We start from the raw sequence: 21,847 nt of genomic DNA on the forward strand, positions 1-21,847 counted from the left end.
GGGGACTGGGAGGTGTGCGCTCGCATACAGGAGATCTAGGAGCCCTCTTTTTGCCCACCGGAGGCGGCTGCTTTGAAAGGTGCCCTCTAGGAAATAATCTCTTTTCTTCAGTTGACATCCCTAGATTACAGGAGAGGAGCTTGCGTCGCAGCCTAGCCTCCCTCTAGTGCCTCCAAGAGGAGACACAAGAGAATGCTTGGGTGGGCACACAGATGGAGGCCGCTTTTGCCACTCTAGAGGCCACAGAGGTATATAGAGTGAGTAATGATATCATGCACGAGTGTCCATTTGAACCTAGGCCGGCGATAGGGTGACACGGAACTTCTTTCCCTTGGTTGGCCAGCAACGGCAAAGGGATGGCGTCAAAGTTGCATGCAAGGGAAACACAGGATGATGCCTACGCAATGGAGATGGCTTGAAACTAGGAGACGGAAACGGCTAGGAAACAGCATGTATTTAACATTATATAATGATGTGATGAAAAAAGTCAGAGAAATAGAGGAGAACTTGGGATGGATCATAATCTAATAGAGCTAATGAGGAAAATTAGGGAAAATCAAAACTTAACAAGGGAAAATTGGGAAAATAGTATTTTCCCAGCCCTAAAAAGGGGATTTTTCTGGGTATTTTTAGGTTTTATTTGGGGTTTTTTGTCTTTGCTGCTGGTTGACAGCTTGTAGGCTGACTGACCAGCAACCCCCCCCACTCAGTATATGTAGCCTTGCATCATCATTCACTATTGTGTACCACTTCATTGCATATATCTGGTACCATATGTTGCTGCTGCTGCTGCTGCTTCTGCCGGGCTCTACACATCTCCTCTTCATCATCCTCGCCTGACATTCAGCACATCAGCGTTTCTCATCTGGCCACTACATGGGACAGCAGCCCACTCTCTGCTACAGGCCACACCGTGGGACAGCAGCCCTTTCTGCTATCTTCAGCGTTTTACATCAGCCTTACACCAGGCTTACATCAGGCTTACATCAGCACTGACATCAGCGTTTATCTTCTGCGTTTACATCAGCCTTACATCAGCATTTATCTTCTACATTTACATCAGGCTTACATCAGCACACCATCAGTGCTTACATTAGCGTTTATCATCAGCAGATCATCAGTGCTTACATCAGCGCATCAGCGTTTTCTCGACAGCTCATGGGACAGCAGCCCCGTCTGCTATACATAGAGCACTTCAGCGTTTTTGCCTCAGCTCTCACCATCAGGACAGCAGCCCACTCTCTGCTACATCATACCATCGGGACGGCAGCCCACTCTCTACTTAGCTTCACCATCGACATCACATCAGGTAGGCAGCACCCGTGTCAGCAAAGCTTGCACCACTCGGGACGGCAGCCCTCTCTACTCCTTTCCACATCAGGTACGCAGCACCCGTGTCACCTGAGCTTGCACCACTCGGGACGGCAGCCCTCTCTGCGCCTCACCACTCTTCATGCACGTAGCACCCTTGTCACCAGAGCTTGCACCCCTCATGTACGCAGCACCCTTGTCATCAGAGCCTGCACCCTTCAGGTCTTGGAGCACCCTTCTCATCAGAGCTTACACCACCACCACCACCACCACCACCACCACTTGGGACGGCAGCCCTCTCTGCTCTTCATCTACCACCTCAGGTACAACAGCACCCTTGTCACCAGAGCCTGCATCACCTCAGCTTCCGCTGCCACTACCACCTCGGAGTGCCTCTGCATCCACCGACGTGAGCATTCGACACCGACCACCTCTCGGAGTGCTTTGCCTCACATCGACGCGAGCCTTTGTCATCGACCGTGCTTCAGCTCCGAGATCATCTTTGCTTCTGCATTGGTCTTTCTACTTAGAGTCACCCTTCAGGTCTTGCAGCACCCTTCTCATCAGAGCTTACACCACCACCACCACCACTTGGGATGGAAGCCCTCTCTGCTCTTCATCTACCACCTCAGGTACAGCAACACCCTTGTCACCAGAGCCTGCATCACCTCATCTTCCGCTGCCACTACCACCTCGGAGTGCCTCTGCATCCACCAACGCGAGCCTTCGACACCGACCACCTCTCGGAGTGCTTTGCCTCACATCAACGCGAGCCTTCGTCATTGACCGTGGTTCAGCTTCGACATCATCTCTGCTTCTGCACTGGTCTTTCTACTCAGAGTCACCTCACATCTGAGGGCTCTTGTACTTATGTTCACTCACCATTATATATAAACTCAGTCACATATTTCATGGTGTGTGGTTTTGCTTTGATCTCTCATACATCTGGTCCTTTTGTCCTTTTTCCCTCACATTGGCTGCCTATCCTCCTTTTACTCCTGAGTTGTTTTCTAGGGAGAAGAAGCAAAGACACCAAGACTTTATTAAATCTTGGTTGAGTAGGTGGGAGAAACGTTTTGCCATAATGTGCTATCTCGATTAGCACAAGTTATGGCGGCAGAAATGTTTCTTAGAGAATATGCCTTCATGTGGTGGCAAGATCTTAAAAGTAAACCCAGAACTTGGAAAGCTTTCAAAAGTATGTTAATAGAGGCTTTTGTAAGAGAGCTTGATGAGACTGGATTTTCGGCAACTGTAGACTATTCAGTTGGGCGGAAGGACATTTGATGCATTCACCCAGGAGGTTAGAGAGCTTATTACTAAGTTCTCTGACCTCCTTGATTGATGTGCCTGCCTGTTCTTGTTTACCATCACCTCCCTTGGATTTTTTTAAAATGAAGTGTGAGAGAACTCGATTAGATCCTTTGAGGATGCATTGCACTCTTCCCACATGTATGATGATACAATTGTGGCCGCTCGGGCCAGGTACAGAGGCTGATCAGGAACTTTCTGTGGTCTGGGAGGGACGGTCAGCCAGCTCGGGCAAAGGTTGCATGGGCAGTTATTACACTTCCGCTGGCTCAGGGCGGTTTGGGCATTATAGATCCAGTCGATCAGAGTAGAGCCTTATTGGGGAAGCTTATTGTTCGGGGGTTGCTTCCAGGCGCTGAGCCTTGGAAAGAGCTCCTCTTGCAGCGATTACAGGCTCGGGCGCCCCCAGCAGGGGGTACTTGGGCACCAGAGATTCGCTGGATCTTCATAGAGATGAGGAGGACAGGCCTCAGTAGAGGATGGGAGGACAGATTTGCTTTGAGTATCCTGAGAGCTTGGGAGCTGCTGAGACCGGGGCTCTCTCAGCGGCCTCCTTCCTGTGTTGAGGAGCGGGCCAGGCAGCCGCTCATCTGGAGCCCTGCGGTTCGCACGGAGCAGGGTCATATGCTGGGTTCTCGGCCTCGTCTAGCCTGGGGACCTTTAGCGGCAGGCCCAGCTCGTAGTTTTGGAGACTGGCAGGCTTTCTGCAGTCTACCAGAGGAGATCCAGGTGGAGAGGCTGAGTCACTTCAGAGGGGGGTTGATTATGAGGGATGATATACAGGAGGCACTCACAGAGGAGTGGTTCACGCCTCTCGAGCCAGTGGCCCCACGGTGGATGGGAGCCTTTACACAGTTGGAGATCCTGATTGCTGTCAGAGCTAGCACTGAGGATGGCAGATGCCTCTACTATGAGATTCAGGATGAGGGCAGACTCCAGAGAGTGGAGGTGGAGTCACCTTTGGTTGCAGAGTGCACCTTTCAGAGGATTCGGGTAGTGGCCGCCGCTTCCCGGAAGTGGCATATTGACCCCGACCCTGCTGATGTGCTCCCGGATTGGCGCATATGGGCATATGCAGCGCGCCCCTTGGCCCGGCTACAGTGGGACCCCGGGGAGTACGAGTGGCATGATCCTTATGCATCCCTTGAGGCCACAGAGATCACCTTTTTCTAGTATACTGTTCGGCTGGGACGGCATATTTTGACGGCGAGGAGGACGGTTTCTCCAGTGGCAGCGGGGCATTGGCGACTATAGGGACTCTCACAGGAGTTCCTGGAGGATTTCTGGGCTCGGCTCTGGGCTAGTCGGCAGGCCCGCAGGATCTCGGCTTTTCAGTGGCTGGTCGCCCACAGGGGCTCATCAGTTGGCACTTGGCTTGTTTACAGCGGTCTTCCGGCGGCCTGCGTCCGATGCGGCCACCCTATGGAGACACAGAGACACTGCCTTTGGGACTGCCCTCAGGCACAGCAGATTTGGCTGCGGATACTGCGTATTTTGGCCCCCCTCTCTCCAGAGGGTATGTTTACGTGGGGTGCCGCTGCTTGGTCGACTTCGTCAGGGCCTGCTATGGGCTATGAGATGGAGCAGGGCAGTCAGGCCATCAGATTTATTAGGGGCCAGCCTCGCCTGGTTCCGGCACCGGATTTCTCGTCCGCCAGCTGGACACAGGAGAGGGATTTACGATGGGAGCTCCTCAGCAGCCTCACCATCTGGTTCACCTGGAGGGCCCGGTGCTTTACGGCCTTTGAGGGGAGATTGGAGCCACCAGCAGAGACTGTACGGGGGATTTGGCAGGAGTTGATCCACACCCTACGAGGACAGTACGACCGCATCCGGGGAGACTCGGATGAGGCGATCTTACGGCGCCAGGCCTTTCACACCACTTGGCGCTGTGGCCCTTTCTACACCTTACACACGGGATCCCCCCGTTGGCACTACAGGCCACCTGTTTGGCTCTTCCCCCCCCCCCTATTGTATGATTTAGCCGCTCAGTTCTTTGTACTGATGCTTGTATTTTGCAGCACCTAGGGAGAGTCTCCCGGGCTGCCATGGTGTATTCGCTGCTCTATCTCTCTTAGGAGCAGGAGAGATCTTTTGTAGCCCTACGGGTGTTTTTATATAACTAATGAAAGGATCTTTTCTCGGAAAAAAAAAAAATTGTGGCCGCTCGGTTGTAAAGTATGTTCATGTGGCATCCGAGTGCGGTGATGCACGTGACAAGATATCTTAATTGTACTGTCTTTGGGTCACTAGATACCATAAAATTATCAATCACTCTCTTTGATTATGTGTACATGTTGGTCTCTTTCAATTCTGCAAGATCACATCATGGGTGTCTTATGTGTTTACCCTTCATGTTTAGACCACTAAGTATCATTATGAGTTGGGAGGTCATTCAGGTATGGCAAAGGATAGCTTCATTCAGGGTGAGAGTAGACAGATACAGTCTGCATCACTTGAAATGTAGTGGCAGTGTTGTCCAGTGTTTCACTCTACTATACTGTATTAGTATGTTGTTATTTACACAATATTTACCAAAATTTTCAACATGTAATAAAAATTATATCTACCTGCTGAGGTTTTCCTTGATGCAGGCAGACCTTGTCTAGGTGCAAGGATAATGGTGAGAAGATCTTTTGGCATATTGCTGCGGGCATTAAGTGCTGATATTCAAGCTTGGCAACAGGAACCTAAAGTTCTTGCAGCACAGCTGTTGTATGTTCTCATCATGTTTGTGGAAGAGAATGCAACCATGCATTTGCAAAGCTTGATTCTAACAATGACAAAAGCATGCTCCGATGCCGTTGTTGAGAAAAAGTTGAGTTCTCTTAAAGCTACATCAAGCATTTAATGCCTTATTAAGTTCTAAGAAAATTTTCTTCATTAATTCTATCCCTTGATTTAGTGTGGGCTCTGATTGTACTCAATACAGATTGGAGAATGTGCACGACATTTGGGGTTTTTTGTGGATCCGTCATCGTACCTAGAGATTCTGATCCCCCGTATCAATGGTGAGTATAATGTGGATGCTTCCATACAGGACATGGGTAGAGCACTGAAGGTTTTATCTTGGATTATGCAAGGAAGCCAGCGTGTTCTACTTGCAAGCTACATTCCTGAAATTTGTTCCATGCTTACAGACCAGGACCTCATGACAAGCTTGCAACAGTAATATACTGCATAGCACCCTTTCAGTACTCTGGCTTTTTCTTTTTCCCTTTTTGTTATGATGTCTTCTTGGAGAGGGAAAAGTGAAACCATGCTGTGATGTTATATCTTTTTTTTTTTCTTGTTGGGAGTGAGAAAAGTTTTTATCAAAAGAGATTTCTATTGGTTTAGGTAAGGCAACCCATGGTACTCTGTGTGCCCTCAGTTTTTCTTCCCATGATAGAAAGATAGAAAGAAAGCTTCAATATTGTTTATGGAATGCGATATTGGCCTTTGAGACTGAAGTGATATTTACACAACGCGTAAAAATGGATGATGCGTATAGCCATATCAGAAGATGAAAATGGAGGAGAAATGTGATGTGGAATGAACATGTGAATGTCACATTGGTGGTTGTTAGTGCACGGTGAATTTTCTCCTTATGTTCTTTTTGGAGGTCTGTGAGCTAGATGCACGAGATTCTCATCTTAACGGCTCTGTGCTGATCTCTCCATGGGTACCTCGCTAAATGGGTGTACTCAAGGAGATCCTTGGTTTGTGGGCTTTGATCAAGGGGGATGCTTAGAGGTCGCAAGCTGTTTCAAGGTTGTGATGAGGACTGCTTGTAGTGGGAGTCTCGAAGGTGTCTCAAGACAAGTACTTCATGTTTGGCCCAATTCTGATTTGGTGGCCTTGTGGACTAATGTCACTTGTCTCCCTCAATCTATGTTTTCAATCTTTGGAAAGAAAGAATTAAGGAGTGTTTGATTGCTATCTTCCTGCTCTCCTCTGTCCTTTTTCAAGAATTACTCTTTATGCCTATGCATCTAATGCAAGTATAGAGCCACCTTTCCTCATACTTGATGACCCAGAATAAAGAAATGAGTCCCTACAACTTGCATCTGTGGTCACTGACAGCGAGAATCAATCAGACTGATATTTTGATACCAAATCTGTATACTGCAAGAGAACAACAAAGAGAAAGAGGCAAGGACAGACTTGATTCAACTCGCAAGCATGCATAGATACCTAAATTACCGTATCTATCTTCCTTCTTGGAGCAGATGCTCCAAGTACAATCCTGCCAAAACATGGAAAATGGAAATGGATACTAGTGACTTGCCAAACTTACAACCCAAGTCTTTGTGAACCTCGTCAACAGTTAACACTTGGAGATAATGTTTGTGCTGATTTCTCACTGTTTCTGGCTGCTCTTGGGCTGTGGAGAGAGTGAACAGGTGAGCATGGAATCTCAACAACAATGATGATGAGAACTGGGAGTTGTGGAAGGCTTAATATAGACCCATTCTCACAAGTCAATTTAGAGCTAGTTGGGCTGTGGAGAGAGTGAACAGGCTAGCATGGAATCTACAATGATGATGAGAACCGGGAGTTGTGGAAAGCTTCATATAGACCAAGTCAATTTAGAGCTATTTGGGCTGCTCATGGCATGCTTTTACTCTCAAATATCAAGATATTATTTATATGTATGAAGGTTGAATCATCTTGCTTTGTGCTCTGCTTCTCAGACAAGTCATGCATGGCCCCCAACTCTAGGAAGCTCCTACCAATATGCCCTGTGTTTGTGTCTGTTGAGGCTTGTTGTATCCTTGGCTGTAAATCTATCTCCGAAACCATCACTAGGTTTGCATGAAAGTCGTACGTATGTACCTGCATCCCAGGTATCTGTGCATTGAAGTCACCCTGCAGGTAGATGTCTCCTTGGTCAGCGAACTCCACAATATTTGCAGAGAGAGGGGCATATGGTGGCTGTCCATACTGTGATCAGCTCTATGCAAAAGTTGATGTCTCCAGTCACTGCAATGTGTAAAATATCAAAGTCCATCGAGGCTAGGCATATGCACGTGAATTGGGCCTTCTCATGCCTTTGACCATGGTGAGTATCTTATGTAGTAGACCCTCTGTTTGCGTGACCTGGTGTCTTCAATGAAAACTTGATACATTCTAATGTCAAGTAGTTCCTCCTGAACCCTCCCTAGCCGGTGGCCCTATGTCTGTATCTGGAGCTGGCCTCCAATACTGCACCTTAGATTTTGATCAAGGTATGGTCAATCATGATAGTCCAGTAGTTATTGGGGTCCACAGAGTCTCCTGCTTTTTGGATGTGGAAAATGGTGTAATTGGTCCAAGAGGGAGCTAGGCATTCATATAAAGCCCTATTGAAGATCTTGGCTAGGACAGGTCCCAAGGTGTTACATCCATGTGCCAAGCACTCTGTTTGGAGGTCCGGCTCTACCATTGTGAAGCTTGGTTAGGGCTTTGACGACATTGGCTATTGTAAAGAGGGTGACGGAGGTTGGGTGGGGAATGTGGGATATGTTTGAAGAGGGCTGATTTGGGATGTCATATAGCTGGCGAGCATAGACCTCCCATATAAGAGGGTCTGTGATGGGTGTGGGCTACCCTTTTCCTCGAGGATCCGCTTGCCAAATTTGTGTTGTCCGCAGTTGCATCTTCCATCATCTTGTTCAATAAGGGTCCTACATTTCACATGCAGAAATCCTTCCACACTCCTTTCTTGTAGAGGTGAAGCTAAGTGGCTTTGCACTCATCCTCATACAGCCGATCTAAGTTTTTTGAACTGAGGGGGCTTGGTGGTGGAGCAAGTGGTATGAGGAAAACTGGTTTGTGTGGAGTCATGGATGATGGAGGTTAGTTTTGAAGCGAGGAGGGTAAGAGGGAAAGATAGATCAAGATTGATTGTCTGATGAAACAAGTGGGCATCATTAACCAGATCAAGATCGCGATGAAAATAAATGCAGGTGAATGTGGAGATGGGGGGGTCGCGAAGTGGTGTTGGCAAGAGGTGGCAAATGACAGATTTGTGTGGTCTGCTCCAATGGGTAGTGGTGGATGGTGTTGGTGGAATGGTGAAGTCCTGGATGTGGCACATAAAAGCAAAAGACCCCATCGAATTGTCCACTGTGCTCGAGCCTCCTCCATGTGGAAAGCAGGTCAGGCCTCCAAAATCAGGAAAATGGGCATCCCATTATAAATTATAGGCTTCTGGTTTTCTTAGCATTGAAGTCACCCAACAAGAGGATGTCTCCTTGTTGGGCAAACTCCAAAATATCTACACAAAGGGGAAAGATTATGGTGAACCTCAATACATCATGTGCAAAGTCAGAGGTCTTTGGTGGAAAATAGCAGACATGCAGGGCTAGGGAGATCGACATGAATCTAGCCTCCTCATCACCTCTAACCATTATGAGCATCTTGTAGCAGGGTTGGTTGCTTGGCATACTAAAGTGGTGGTTCATCTCTGGACAGTATGTCCGGGAGTCCTTGACACTCATGACACAATGTAACACTTTAAACAGACTTCAATGTAAGCATAGTACAATGACAAGAATACTGTAAACATTACTTGTATTACTTCCAAGAAGCTGTTACATGCCCCTCACTGCACCATCCATACCCAACGGTGGTCACAGTGAGATGGATAAACACACATGATGGAATGACACAGTGACTATATGACGCATTGAAGAAGACGAAATGACAATGACAATGTGGACTGAGCTGAAAAGATGTATATATAGTAGGATCCCCAATGGTTTCATCGATGTGTCTTTCAATACTCTGGCGAGTCACAGGGTATTAAAGAATGCCATCGGTTAGTATTACCTATCTTTGGAAGATGCCAACAGGCGACATGAGAGAGCCGTGCCTGCTGCTGGCATGTCCCATGTATCCCCGTTGGTACACTTCTTGGAGATTCTTTGGATATCCGTTGTGTTGCCACTGGATGGTCTAGCCAAGATGGCCCAGGATGACCCATCTGGATGGTCAACGATGATCCAGCCAGGATGGTCCAGGTGGAATGCTGCACACTGCCCACTCTGGGCACCTTTGGTGTGGCTACAGGTCGCCCACCACGGTGAGAAAAAAAGAAATACAGAACTGAGATGGAAAAATAAAGTACAACTGTTAAAAGTTGAATGAAGGAAAGCACTATACTGCCAGTACATCATAAGGAAATGCAATATGTACAAAGTGGGAAAAAAAACTAATCCTCCATCAAGCTGTAGGGAAACCCTCAGTGCTGACTGAAGGACTTTGGAACATATTAATGTCGAGGGTTGGGATCCATTGAGAAGATTCTGGAGAGGCTGGAGGGTCTGGTGAAGAGCAGAGTTCTGCAGCTTGGGCCCATAGGGATACGAGCTTCCTGTCCTGCAGTGCCACCTTTTCTTGTAGTGTCAGCACCTCCTCCGTGCAGCGGGAAGATGGAGTGCAGAGGTTGGTGAGCTCAGACTCTGTGTCATGAAGGTGCTGCTGAAGAGTGGAGTGTTGAGCTTGGAGATCCCGGATCATGTCCATTGCCTGACGCAAGGAGAGCCATTCTGGGGGATCAGAGAACCTCAAGCAAGGCAGGTCTCCCACGAAGTGTCTGGACTAGTGTAAGAGAAAGGGGAGTTGGGAATCTCAAGGTGTTTTGGCCATCAGCAGCAAGGAAGCTAACTCCATGTGGAGAAGGTAGTGGCAGGAAGAGTGGTAACCACCATGGAGATAGGGAGGGCCCCTATGAGGGATTCATACGACATTCCACTACCCATGAGGGAGAAGCTGTAGCTATCGACAAGGTAGTGGCAGGAAGAGTGGTAACCACCATGGAGGTAGGGAGGGCCCCTATGAGGGATTCATACGACATTCCAGTGGAAAATGCTGTTAGCAAGGTGAGCGGCGAGGTGGTGAGGGTTGTGACTGTGTCTGGCGAGGTGCTGGCTGGGGAAGTAATTGAGGACGAGGGAAGTGGGCTGCCCAATGACACAATGTTGAAAGGGACCCCTGTGGTGGAAATGGAAGGGGAGGGGATAGGAGGGGTGGGGCCAGGAATGATGGGAGTGTTGGTATAGGGAATGATGGTTGGGGTGGAAGAGGAGGTGGTCTGGTGATGATGGGAGGAGGTGGGGAAATCCTGTTGTACCTAAGGCCGGACCCGGAACGGGCAAGGGGAATAATGGAGAGATTGGCTGGGTGGAGGTGTGAAGTGGGGGGTTGCTGTAGAATGTATGTGAGGAAACGAGTGGAAGGCCAAGTGAAGGAGGAGATTTCGGGCTTGTTAAGTTGAGCCCAAAAGCGGTGGCAACGGAGGCAGATGGATTCATAGATGAGATGGTGGAAGGGAAAGGGGTGGCAGCTGCAAAGGCAGTAAAAGGCCTAGCTGTGATGGGTGGAAACAAATGGCAAGGGAGCCATGGGAATTTCTCGGACCAGTAAATAATAATGAATTATGACATAAAGGTGTAGGGTACAGGAAGTTGGGGAGAGGAGTGGGACCCAGTGCAAGTCAATGGTTGCAACAGAGCTCTCAATGGGTAGAATGCCGGTGATAAGAGTGACAACGATTGATAAATGATGCTCGAGAGAAATGTGGGATTCAGCCGCTGACCATTGGGCATGTCAGGAAAATGGATGAGGAAGGCTGCACACTGGGGCACATCTACGGCGGGTCATGGCTGTTTCCTGTCCTCGTACTCTTCTCAAGCCTCAAGCACTCAAGTCCTCTTTCTCTCTCAAGCCCCCCCCCCCTCTCTCTCTCTCTCTCTTTTCTCCATCATGAGGCATCCAAATGAAACATTTGAGTTGCAAGCAAGCATTGTAGCGAAGGGTGACACCAAGTCCGGCTCTAGGAAATGGCAATGTAGATATTGCAACAAAATCTACACTAGCTCTAGCACCCGCCTCCTTGCCCATGTATCCAGGTTAGGTGGACATGGCATTGCAGCATGCAAGGTCATGCCGCAAGAGATAGCCGACGGCCCCAATTCTCTTTTCTTAATTCGAGGCAAGCAAGTTTGATGATGATGGCAACATCCTTAGTGAAGGTGATTTTGGCGCCGCTCTGATGCAGACTACTCCTCTCATCGTGCTGATGATCCTAGCAATAGCGAGAGTGATGAGTCCCATAACTCTCTAGATGATCCCTTCACTTCCTAGTGCTTGTAGCCGTAGGCCTGCCACCCCCCAAATCTTTTTGTACTTTGAACTTTCTATTACCTAATCCTGTGAGTCACGCCTTCTTTTGAGGCTTATGCTCTTTGTATGGTCACTGTAGTTTTGTTTTCAATGAAAATTTTGTTGTTGACATCTTTGTCTAGACTCCTAAATTTTAAAAGCACGAAAATATTTATTTTTTCATGTGTTTTTTTTGTGAATGTACCTTAAAGGTACCTAATACACTACAAAAATTCGGGTCTTCTGAAACTCGTACCTTAAATGTACTGTACCATACGTACCTTACAACTATGCTGCGGGTAGAAGTTGGATGGAAGCAAAGCCGGGCAACACCACAATGCGGCCTTACTACAAAGAGAGGAGCGGGGGAAGCTGAAACACTTCATGGCCCCAACGGTGCACCTACTCACCGTGGTTGGAGTCTAGACCACTTGTATAAATGAGCAATCTTGGGACTGCCGGGTGGAAATGAGTTTTGGTGAATGAATGCAGTTCTTGTTCTTCATTTGTCTGCATACTGCATGTCTCTTCTCTTCAAGTGTTCTATTGAAGTGTAATCTTGCCAATCGCTGGTTGTCAGTCTCTTGGGTGCACATCAAGCATAGTATCTTGTTAGAGTTGTGTGAGTGTGTAGTGGAGCGGGGCAGTGTAGCCGCACGTAGCAACTCCTAGAGGCATACTGCCATAGATTAAGGTCTGCTGTAGGTAAGCTAAAAATTTGGCAATCCTGCTGGGAACTCTCAACTATCAAGAGTTCCTCGTGAGTTCTAGAGTCTAGTGTTGCATGCCCAGCATACACTCTCAGGTTGGGTCATCAAGTCCACTAAAAATCCCCTTGTGAATTCGTTGTTTCAGTCGTAGGAAACCCAATGTTAATTTTGTCCCTCCTCGTAGCCCTCCTCCACCCTTACCCTTACCTTCACTCATGGCCAATACAAATCTGCTAGCCAGAATTGAACCTTTGGCGACTGTGCTGGGACGTGTGAACGTCAAGTTGCCAACCTTCAAGGGAACCACCATAGAGGATACCGATGACCATGTACTGATGCTTCCTGGCCATGTGCAGAAGCAGAGGGTTGGACAGGGAGGATGCCTATGTGGCACTTTTCCCTTCCATCTTGGAGGGGTCCGCTGACAAATGGTTCAGTCTGTTTCCGGTGAACCACTTTGCCAACTGGGCAGTTTGAAGAGACACCTTCTTTAGAACCTTCCGTCCAAGCAATCACGAGGAGCGGGTGTTGCAGGAACTCCTCCACTTGAAGCTGCTTCCTTGTGAAACAGTCTCCGAGCTCATAACACCTGCTGGCCCGCTTGCCCTCCCATCCAAGTGACTTCATAGTGCGTTAGTGGGTGAACCAGGCTCTTCCTTGCACCACTCAACAAAAGATCCTGCAGAGCATCAAGCCAGGCGCCACCTTGTGGGAGTTCTAGTGCAACTCAAAATGCACGTCTCTTGTTCGAAGGTGATGGCCACTGCCAATGACATGGCCGACCAAGTTTCAAATGGACTTGGAAGCTCTCAAGCTCCAGAAGGCCCACAATAAAGAAGATCATCTCAAGTGTGAGCAAGAAGCTGTTCATCTCCAAAAGGCTCAGCAAGAAGAGGGTAATCTTTCCTAGCTCCAGAAGGAGATAGAAGAGCTCAAGGCTTAACAGGAAGCCAAAAGAACAGTTTGGTGTGCCACCTGTCACGCTGTCAGTCACACTCCACATGAGTGTCCGATAAGGAGAGATTACAGTCTCTGTGAGAAGGGTGGTCGTGAGGATAAAGACTGCTATTACTCGAAGGGGTTCTTCTAGTTACACCAACAACAGCAGTTGTTCCCACCAACAACAGCTGCCAGTCACTCCTATCTACCATTGGCCAATCCCGGTATGCACTTACAACCAACAAGCCCGTCCCTCACCATCAACTCTTCCTCCTCTCATTCCCAATCCTCTAGCTGCCACCCTAGCGGAAACCCCAATAGCTCGCCCACCTCGTCCGCCTCCACCCCACACACGGCTACCTCTGTTACAGATGTGAGTAGTATGGTCACTACCAAAGCAAAAGCCCCCTGCCTGTTGGGGAAGTTGGAGGGAGATGGTCGACAAAATTGATGGTGAAAGGGGTGGCACGGGAGGTGGATGCGGGTGACAATTGAAAATGTTGCACGGAAACAAGGGTGGAAGCGGAGGGGTCCTGGGCAGCATGGAGATGAGCAGGTAGGCAAGTAGGAGGGGCTGCAGTGGTAATAGCAGTTTCATCCTCAGAGGGAAGATGCTGAAGAGGATTGGCACTATCAGAGGAGGGTGAAGAAGATTCGGATGATGCGGAAGCAGTGAGAGATTGTACTTGTGGAGCCACTATTGAGTACGAGGGCTGCGGCAAAAAGTGGACAACAATTTTTTCTTTTCCTGTTTTTTTTTTTTGGGGGGGGGGGGGGGGTGGTTGTAAAGGCAGAGAGGCCGTGAAGGGGACAAGCATGAAGAAGACGGGGTTAGGAGGAATGTAGAACAAAGGATGGTACAGAACTTGGAGAGGTTCCTGAGATGACAAAATCGGTCAGTTTGACCGAGAAAGAAAGAAAGAAAGAAAGAAAGAAAGAAAGATTTTATTAACGTCTTTATCCTGGAGACTGGAGCCATTAACCAAGGGGAGGAGGTGGCCATCCAATGTTCGGAGTTGCACAGCGCCATCATGAGGAAGGATGTGGTGAACCAATAATGGCCCCAAGCTGGAACTAGCTTCTTTGCCCGTTTCAGATAGTGGACTTGGTACACGAGGACCATCTGGCCCTCCTTGAACTGGGGCTTCCTGAGATGGCGATTGTGTCTGTTCTATTCAATTTCCAAATCTTGGTTGGCCAATGCCCGGGTTTCATCCAAAATAGTCAGTCGGAGCACAGTGGCATTGTGAGAACACATCTTGGCGGCCAGGCTCTACCCAATGCGACCCATTGTTAAATTTGAATGGCAAGACTGCCTCTAGGCCATGAACCAATTGAAACTGAAAGCAGGACGATGTCACTGCATAAAGTAGTAGGGGGAGCAGCCCCGCCTAATTTGTCAATGAAGCTCGAGATCTCATCAATGTAGAGGCCAAAAAGAGTGGGTGATAGAGGGCAGTCCTTTTTCACCCCAATAGTGCTGGAAATCTCCTGCGGTGTACCTCCTGAGGCTCTCACTCGGCCGGTGATGGACTCATAGAGAAATGATATATTAACGTCTTCAGAAGGCCAAAATGACCTATGAGACCAAAAAGGTTACAACAATTGGTGGATCTGATACAATGTCTGTGTAAGAAAAGCTAAAAACAACTAACTGAAACTGAAATAACTATGAGGAAAAGTACGGTACTAGGAGCTCCTAATGGACTCATAGAGAGAGAGAGAGAGAGAGAGAGAGAGAGAGAGAGAGAGAGAGAGCATTGAACTTTGGACTTTGCAGGGAAGTGCACGAAAGCATACTCTCAATTTTGGAAGTCATGGTTGCTGCTTTTGATGAAAGCTGCAACAGTGAAGTCATTGCCATGATGTGGATTTTGTTAAACGCATATGCTGTTGGAGAAATCACCAAACGGCCATGCCATGAGGTTTGTGATTGTACGAGGATCATTTTACAACACTTGAAACAGTTCTTTTTGGAGATTTTTATGGGCTTGTAATGTTGCTTACGCATTTCAATAATCTTTAAGCATCATTGGCAACAAATAATCTACTGTATTCAGTATAAAGTGTACACACAGAGGTCTCAGCCTTCACTTCCTCAATGAATGATTATATGCAAAATAATTAACAAAACTTGTTTAAAATGATGCATTTTGGCGTGTAAAGCCCTGTATTTTCTCATGTAGATGAGTTGGTGAACATATGCTAGAGTGTCTTCCTGATGAGCCAGCCTTCAGCTTTACTAACACCTTAAAACCCACCTGCAGAAGTTGTGGTGGTGAAGGATGCCAATTGACCTACATTTGTCTCTCCCTACATAGAGTCTCCCTGCTATGAGAGTAGAATATAGAGCAAAGGAGTCTTGCTGAAAAAAAGGATAAGGATAATGATGCTGATATCTTGAATGCCCCTAAGTACAGGCAGTGGGTTAATTGAGCCTGCTCTGGCAAATGCAGAACACCACATCACCTACCAACTAGCGGCAAAAACTATCAGCTCCCAGCACTCACCTTCTTTCATGAGTGTTGGGACCCAAATGCTTCTAAGGCTCTGATGCATATCTAATCGTCAAGATGGCAAACGGAACATCCTCAAGACCAATGGGGCTGTTGAAAAATGCTAGGCTTAAGGTCTTTTCGTTCCGCTACCATCATACATTTGTTGTAATGGACTTTCTATGTCAGCCAGATTCATACGCCATTATCTTGGGCAAACCTTTGATGATGAAAGCCAAATTGGTGCATGATTGGGCGTTAGATCAGTGTATGTTCGAAAGGATTCACAGATTCTAAAAATCGATCTACATATGTGAAAGGCACACCCATGGAAGGACAATTGTTTGGAAAGGATTTGGTCACCACAGAGCGAACCACATCCTTACAAGTATGCCAACCAGTTCTAGTGAGATTATCTATGAGGTTAGACTAATGCTAATTAGTGGCGGAGCTGTGGTACATTTACTATTGATTGAGTATTGGTAAGTTACTACTTAAAGATATTCTCACCAATCATCTATATAAATCAGGTTTAGGCTCATTAATGGCATTCCCAATAGCATGGTGACCCTCGAAATCAAGACGTGGATAAAGTCTTTGTCTGGTTTAAGCCCAACTTGCGTGGCCTGCTTTGGTTGTATGGGACACTAAGACTTGGGTGAGAAGTAGGGCATGGTGTTGGTCTAACCTCAGGCTCAGGGCTGTCATCATGGAAGGGCAATTGTTTGGAAAGGATTTGGTCACCACAGAAAGAACCACATCCTTACAAGTATGCCAACCAGTTCTAGTGAGATTATCTATGAGGTTAGACTAATGCCAACTAGTTCTAGTGAGATTATCTATGAGGTTAGACTAATGCTAATTATTGGCGGAGCTGTGGTACATTTACTATTGATTGAGTATTGGTAAGTTACTACTTAAAGATATTCTCACCAATCATCTATATAAATCAGAGTTAGGCTCATTAATGGCATTTCCAATAGCATGGTGACCCTCGAAATCAAGACGTGGATAAAGCCTTTGTCTGGTTCAAGCCCAACTTGCATGGCCTGCTTTGGTTGTATGGGACACTAAGACTTGGGTGAGAAGTAGGGCATGGTGTTGGTCTAACCTCAGGCTCAGGGCTGTCCTCATATGGAGGAATGCATGGTGACTGCCCACTGGGCTGGGCATATGCAGACGTCTCAGGTGGGAAATAGCAAGCTGCAATATGTACAAGCCTGTCCCCTGGGAGATGCAGTTGCAGCCACATGTATCGGGCCTCCTTGTCCTTCCTGACAACTGTAAGGATCTTGCAATGTGTACAAGCTTGTCCTGAGGAGCAGACGTCATGGGTATTTATAGGTTGTCTTTCATAAAGCCATGAGTGTTTGTCACCCTTAAATGTAGATTTATAGGCAACTATTTTTAGTTCTGATTATGAAGCAGCTAGTTTTTTTACTTTTCTCTTTGCATGTTTTCTAGTTAATGCACATGATACATACACTCTTGTTGTATTACCTTGCGTGATAGAGTGGTCTAAGGATGAGTTTCAAATCCACACAGACAACCTTTGTCTCTTCCTAATCTGATAGGATTAATGTGATAAATGGGCTTTAAATAGAGGAGGCATCATTTGCCTCTGTGATGACTGGTAGGAGCTTTAATGCTGAACATTTTTTCCCCCAAAAGTTCACAATCTGGAATTTGTGCTTTTTGTGAAAATACAGTATATTCAAATGTTATGTAAATCAAAGTGTATGGTCTGTGCAGAGGGTTGAGTGTACCTTGGAAAAGCTTTCCAAGTTTCTTGGTTTTGAAAAGAGTGGTGATTTGATTGTCGCTTACATGGACGATGTTATGAATCTCTTGCTGCCACCTCAGTTATGGTCATCACATTCCTTGGATGCCATTATATGTTTTAGACTACTTGAAGAGGCAGGTTCGATGGACAGTGCTACCCTGGAGAAGTGAGTCTATATTTCGTGCTGAACTCCTAAGTGCTTCTAAATTTGAAGATGTAGGAGATGAGCAAGGAGAGTCAAAGAATGTTGCCAATTGCATAGCATCCCTTGTTTTTTTATGCTTTGCAAAAAGGAAGAATTTATATGATGCAAATCCATTTCACTTCTTTTCTTTTTAGGTTGTTTAAGATGGTTAAGGATTTTTCGAGCTCTTCCGGCAGTGAGGATGCAATGCACAGGTCAGTGTGCATTGCTGATAGAGGGCCTGCTTTTTGGTGTTTTGCTTCCTGTTTTAGATAATCATCTTCAAAGTTCTCCATTTGCCTATCTCCATGCATGAGGTCCTTATGTATGCAGAAAATGCATGGTCCTTCATCCATTTCTTTACACCCCTATTTGACCAAGGATTTACTACATGTTATAGGTGTAGTCGGTTGACTGATCTCTCGAATCATGTCACTCAACTGCATGCAAGTCGGTTATCAAAGACATAACCAACTCATGAATCGTGACAGTAGCTTATGAGGATGATCACATCAAAGAAAACTTGAAGTTCTATTAAGGACGAGGTCCAATTCTCAATGAAGTAGCCACAAATTTGGTTTACAGAAGAAGCAACACCAAGACATGAACCTGTTGCCAACACAAAACTCAAAGAAGAGGAGTATGATCCATAGTTATTGATATCCAAGGTTTGCGCTCCTCTCATTTGTGGGAGTTTTTTGGATTAAGGTCTTTGTGGGGTATTTTGGACTCCAAAAAGATGGTAATAAAGATCCCTTTCAAAATCCCTCTGTTTATAATGTGTTGATAAAACCGTTATTTTTTTCCCAATCATCTTACCAAAGCACACACTTATGGAGACTTAAATTGGGGCAAATTAAATAGAAAATTCATGTTTTATCAAAGAAGTCTACAACTATGTGAATTTGGTTAAAAATTTGTATAAGAATGCCACTTTGGCCAATTATTGTTCAAAAACTTGTAATTCTTCGATCCGTTTGTATCTTTGATTTCTTTTATTAGGTCCTTAGGTTGTGCCTCAAGTTAGGGTGTATGTTAAATTCTCAGGGTGCATGTCAAATTCTCCTTTACATCATGTGCTTCAATTATCCATGCTAAACTAGAGTCATTAAAAAGTTCAAGAGCACTAAGTTATCACAATACATATTGGTAGGTTGATAAACATATAATCGAATTCTTAAGGTAGTATTTATTGACATATAACATTAGTTGATACTTTATGCTTTTCCTCTATACTAGAGTGTGAAATGGTAGGTTGCTTCTTGCTACTTCAACAAATAATACCTTGAGAAGATAGAATGTACATCCACTTTTTAATCTCCTATCACTTACACATCTTTTGAGTCATGTATATTGACTTAATCCTCACCATATTTAGTTCATGTATTTATCAGACATGATCAAACATAAAGCAAAACTAATCAAATTTTGTTTCCTTCCTTCTTGATGTATGAAGCATGATCACTATTGAAATCTTGAATCCTAATTGGACCATTGCTTATTCAAACCATATTAAAAGCTTCTCCTTAACTTGCAAACGAGATTATCCTTGCTGTTTTCTTCGTATCCTTGGGATCCTTGTGTATACACTTCTTCACAAGATAGTCATTCAAAAGTGTATTTAAGACATGATATTAATACAAATTATAGATAATGGTTATTTTCAAGAGATAGGTCTAGCTAATTGCATCCACATAAGTCTCTTCATAATTCACTCAATTTGTGCATAACTCTCAACCAACCCTACTCTTCACAAATTCTTCTTTATTGTATTTTAGCTCATAAATCGATGTGCACATGATGGAATCCTTATCTTTGTGTAGCTACGCAAGATCCCATATCTAATTTTTATGTGAGGCATGCATCACCCTAACAGCTTAAAGGTTTATTCCAAACCCTAATAACACCAGAATTTACAGTGATTAGGGTTTATTCTAAATCCTGATAGAATTAAGGCATGCAATAAATCCCAATCTTTCTAGGGCTTGGAATGAACCTTAATAATACTATGGTTTATTATAGTACTTAATGCTACTACTACTGGGTTTAGGGTAAGATAAAGAAAAAGAGTGTAAAACCTAATATAGCATACATATCCAAACCCTAGTAGTAACATGGAGATGAACCCTAATAATACTAAGGGCTTTTATAATCCCTAATGTTATTAAGATTTGGAAAAAACCAATGGGTTTACGGCAAGAGAGTGTAAACCCTAATAGAGCATGCATATCCAAACCCTAGTAGTAAAATGGTATGGAGAAGGAAGGAAACTCTTACATAGAAAATAAAGATAAAGCATCTTTGTTATGGACATGTCATCGACCCGGATCATCACTCACTTGGGCTATAGAGACTGGAGCGATCAGGGCTTATGAGGAGGATGGGGGAGGGCTAGCCCTTCAGGTCTCTCACCACACTCTCCGTGGTCAGTGGGGGAAATTACAGGGAGGCTCTGATCACATGTGGAAGTGGTAGGAAGCCTTGTTGAGACTTTGGAGGCCTAGCCCTTTCCTCACAGATAGAGACGGTGACCCCATTTGGCATTACAAACCACTTGTGGTTGTTTCCTCCCCTCCCCCCTTCCCCCTGTATGAGATAGCCTACTCCTCATAGAGTGGCTAGTGGGAGGAGAAGCGTCTCTTCCCCTTATGATCATTTGTTTCTCGCCCTTATATGAGGCGAGGTTGTACTTAGCCCTTTGTGGCATATTTTTCATTAACTAATTGAAGGATCTTTTTCTCGGAAAAAAAATTAAAACAAAGATAAAGAAAACACTTAAACCTTGCACTTACTTGTTAACATGATATGTTGAATGGAAAAGTAGAAGTGTCAAACATATTAAGGTGAAGGCTAGAAGAAAAGAGTGATTAGAAGTGTTGTGAGGTGCTATGTAGGGTACATGGAAGTAAAGTATTGAGAGGATAGGAAATATTTTGAAAGGAATAGAAGCCTAGGACACGACACAGTATGACACAAAAATATAATTTTTATAGTGAAACTATTAGCAAACATAGCAACAAAAATAGTAGCACAATTTTATAGTAGCACTATGGACACAAGGGAGAAATAATGTTGCATACATGCCCAAATATATAGATATTGATAATCCATTGGTCAAAAATTATGAGCTAAGATGGATGGATGTGTGAGAATCATTACGGATTGTGTTTTATTATTTGATTTTACTTTTTCCATTTGTAAAATGATCATAGATGTTGTCGCCTTCTAGTTTGGATGATGAGCTGATACTTGGAAGTATCACATGGATGAATGTGTTAGAGCATCATTATGGATTGCGATTTTTTATTTGATTGTACTTTTTCATGTGTTAAATGATTATAGATGTTACCTTCTAATTCAAATGATTTGGGAAGTAATGCATGGTTGAGGGGCAAGAAACCTTGCCCATGTGAAAGATGTAAGAAAGCAATTGCATGAGAACATCACATCACAATTGTTCACAATTCCTCACATGAACCCTTGTCATAATGGCCCTCGCATGATTCATCTTCCATATCCTAGTGCTAGCATGTTCATGTAACATTCACTAACCTTAGGAAAAGGATGTGGAGGAATCTTGTAGGAGAGTGCTATATGCTATGCCACAACTTTTATATTGCCAAAGAAATTGCAAATTTAGGTGTTTAGGCTTCACATGGAGCGTATGGAATCTCCTTCGTCTCCTCTAATTGTATTAATTTTTCACCTAAGGTAGAATAGGATTTAGTTATAGAGGAGGTGGTGGAGGGCTTGTTCCATTGCAAGATTCAAAAATGCATCCTCCCATCACTTCAGAAGATGAATGAACATGAAATCGTGTGGCAAGAAGCAAGTATACCATTGTATGAGGGTTCAAGCAATTTTGGGACTACTCAACTTGCACTCCACTTAATGGATGGAGCAATGCAAGTTTACAAGCCTAGGTCTTATTTGATTGTATACTCTTTTTTTTTTCTTGAGAAAAAGATCCTTCAATTAGTTAAAG

General features: G+C 45.2%; 1 protein-coding gene across 5 annotated transcripts in view; it reads left to right on the forward strand.

The window, feature by feature from the left end:
* Positions 1 to 18,626, forward strand: part of LOC147628620 (uncharacterized) — a 30,650-nt gene extending 12,024 nt beyond the window's left edge. For 2 of the 5 annotated variants that reach the window (XM_086813812.1, XM_086813808.1), the window contains 6 exons: positions 5,217 to 5,438; positions 5,553 to 5,790; positions 15,181 to 15,325; positions 17,648 to 17,844; positions 18,018 to 18,077; positions 18,263 to 18,626. In XM_086813812.1, the coding sequence (XP_086669938.1) occupies positions 5,217 to 5,438; positions 5,553 to 5,790; positions 15,181 to 15,325; positions 17,648 to 17,844; positions 18,018 to 18,077; positions 18,263 to 18,332 (932 nt within the window). In that variant the 3' untranslated portion in view covers positions 18,333 to 18,626. The remainder of the gene's footprint in view (positions 1 to 5,216; positions 5,439 to 5,552; positions 5,791 to 15,180; positions 15,326 to 17,647; positions 17,845 to 18,017; positions 18,078 to 18,262) is intronic. The other 3 variants (XM_086813809.1, XM_086813810.1, XM_086813811.1) reach the window with 3 other exon arrangements.
* The last annotated feature ends 3,221 nt before the right edge of the window (positions 18,627 to 21,847 follow it).

Source organism: Cibotium barometz, chromosome 19 (genome assembly GCF_041138505.1).
Source record: "Cibotium barometz isolate CiBa-2024 chromosome 19, ASM4113850v1, whole genome shotgun sequence".
Taxonomy (NCBI): Eukaryota; Viridiplantae; Streptophyta; class Polypodiopsida; order Cyatheales; family Cibotiaceae; genus Cibotium; species Cibotium barometz.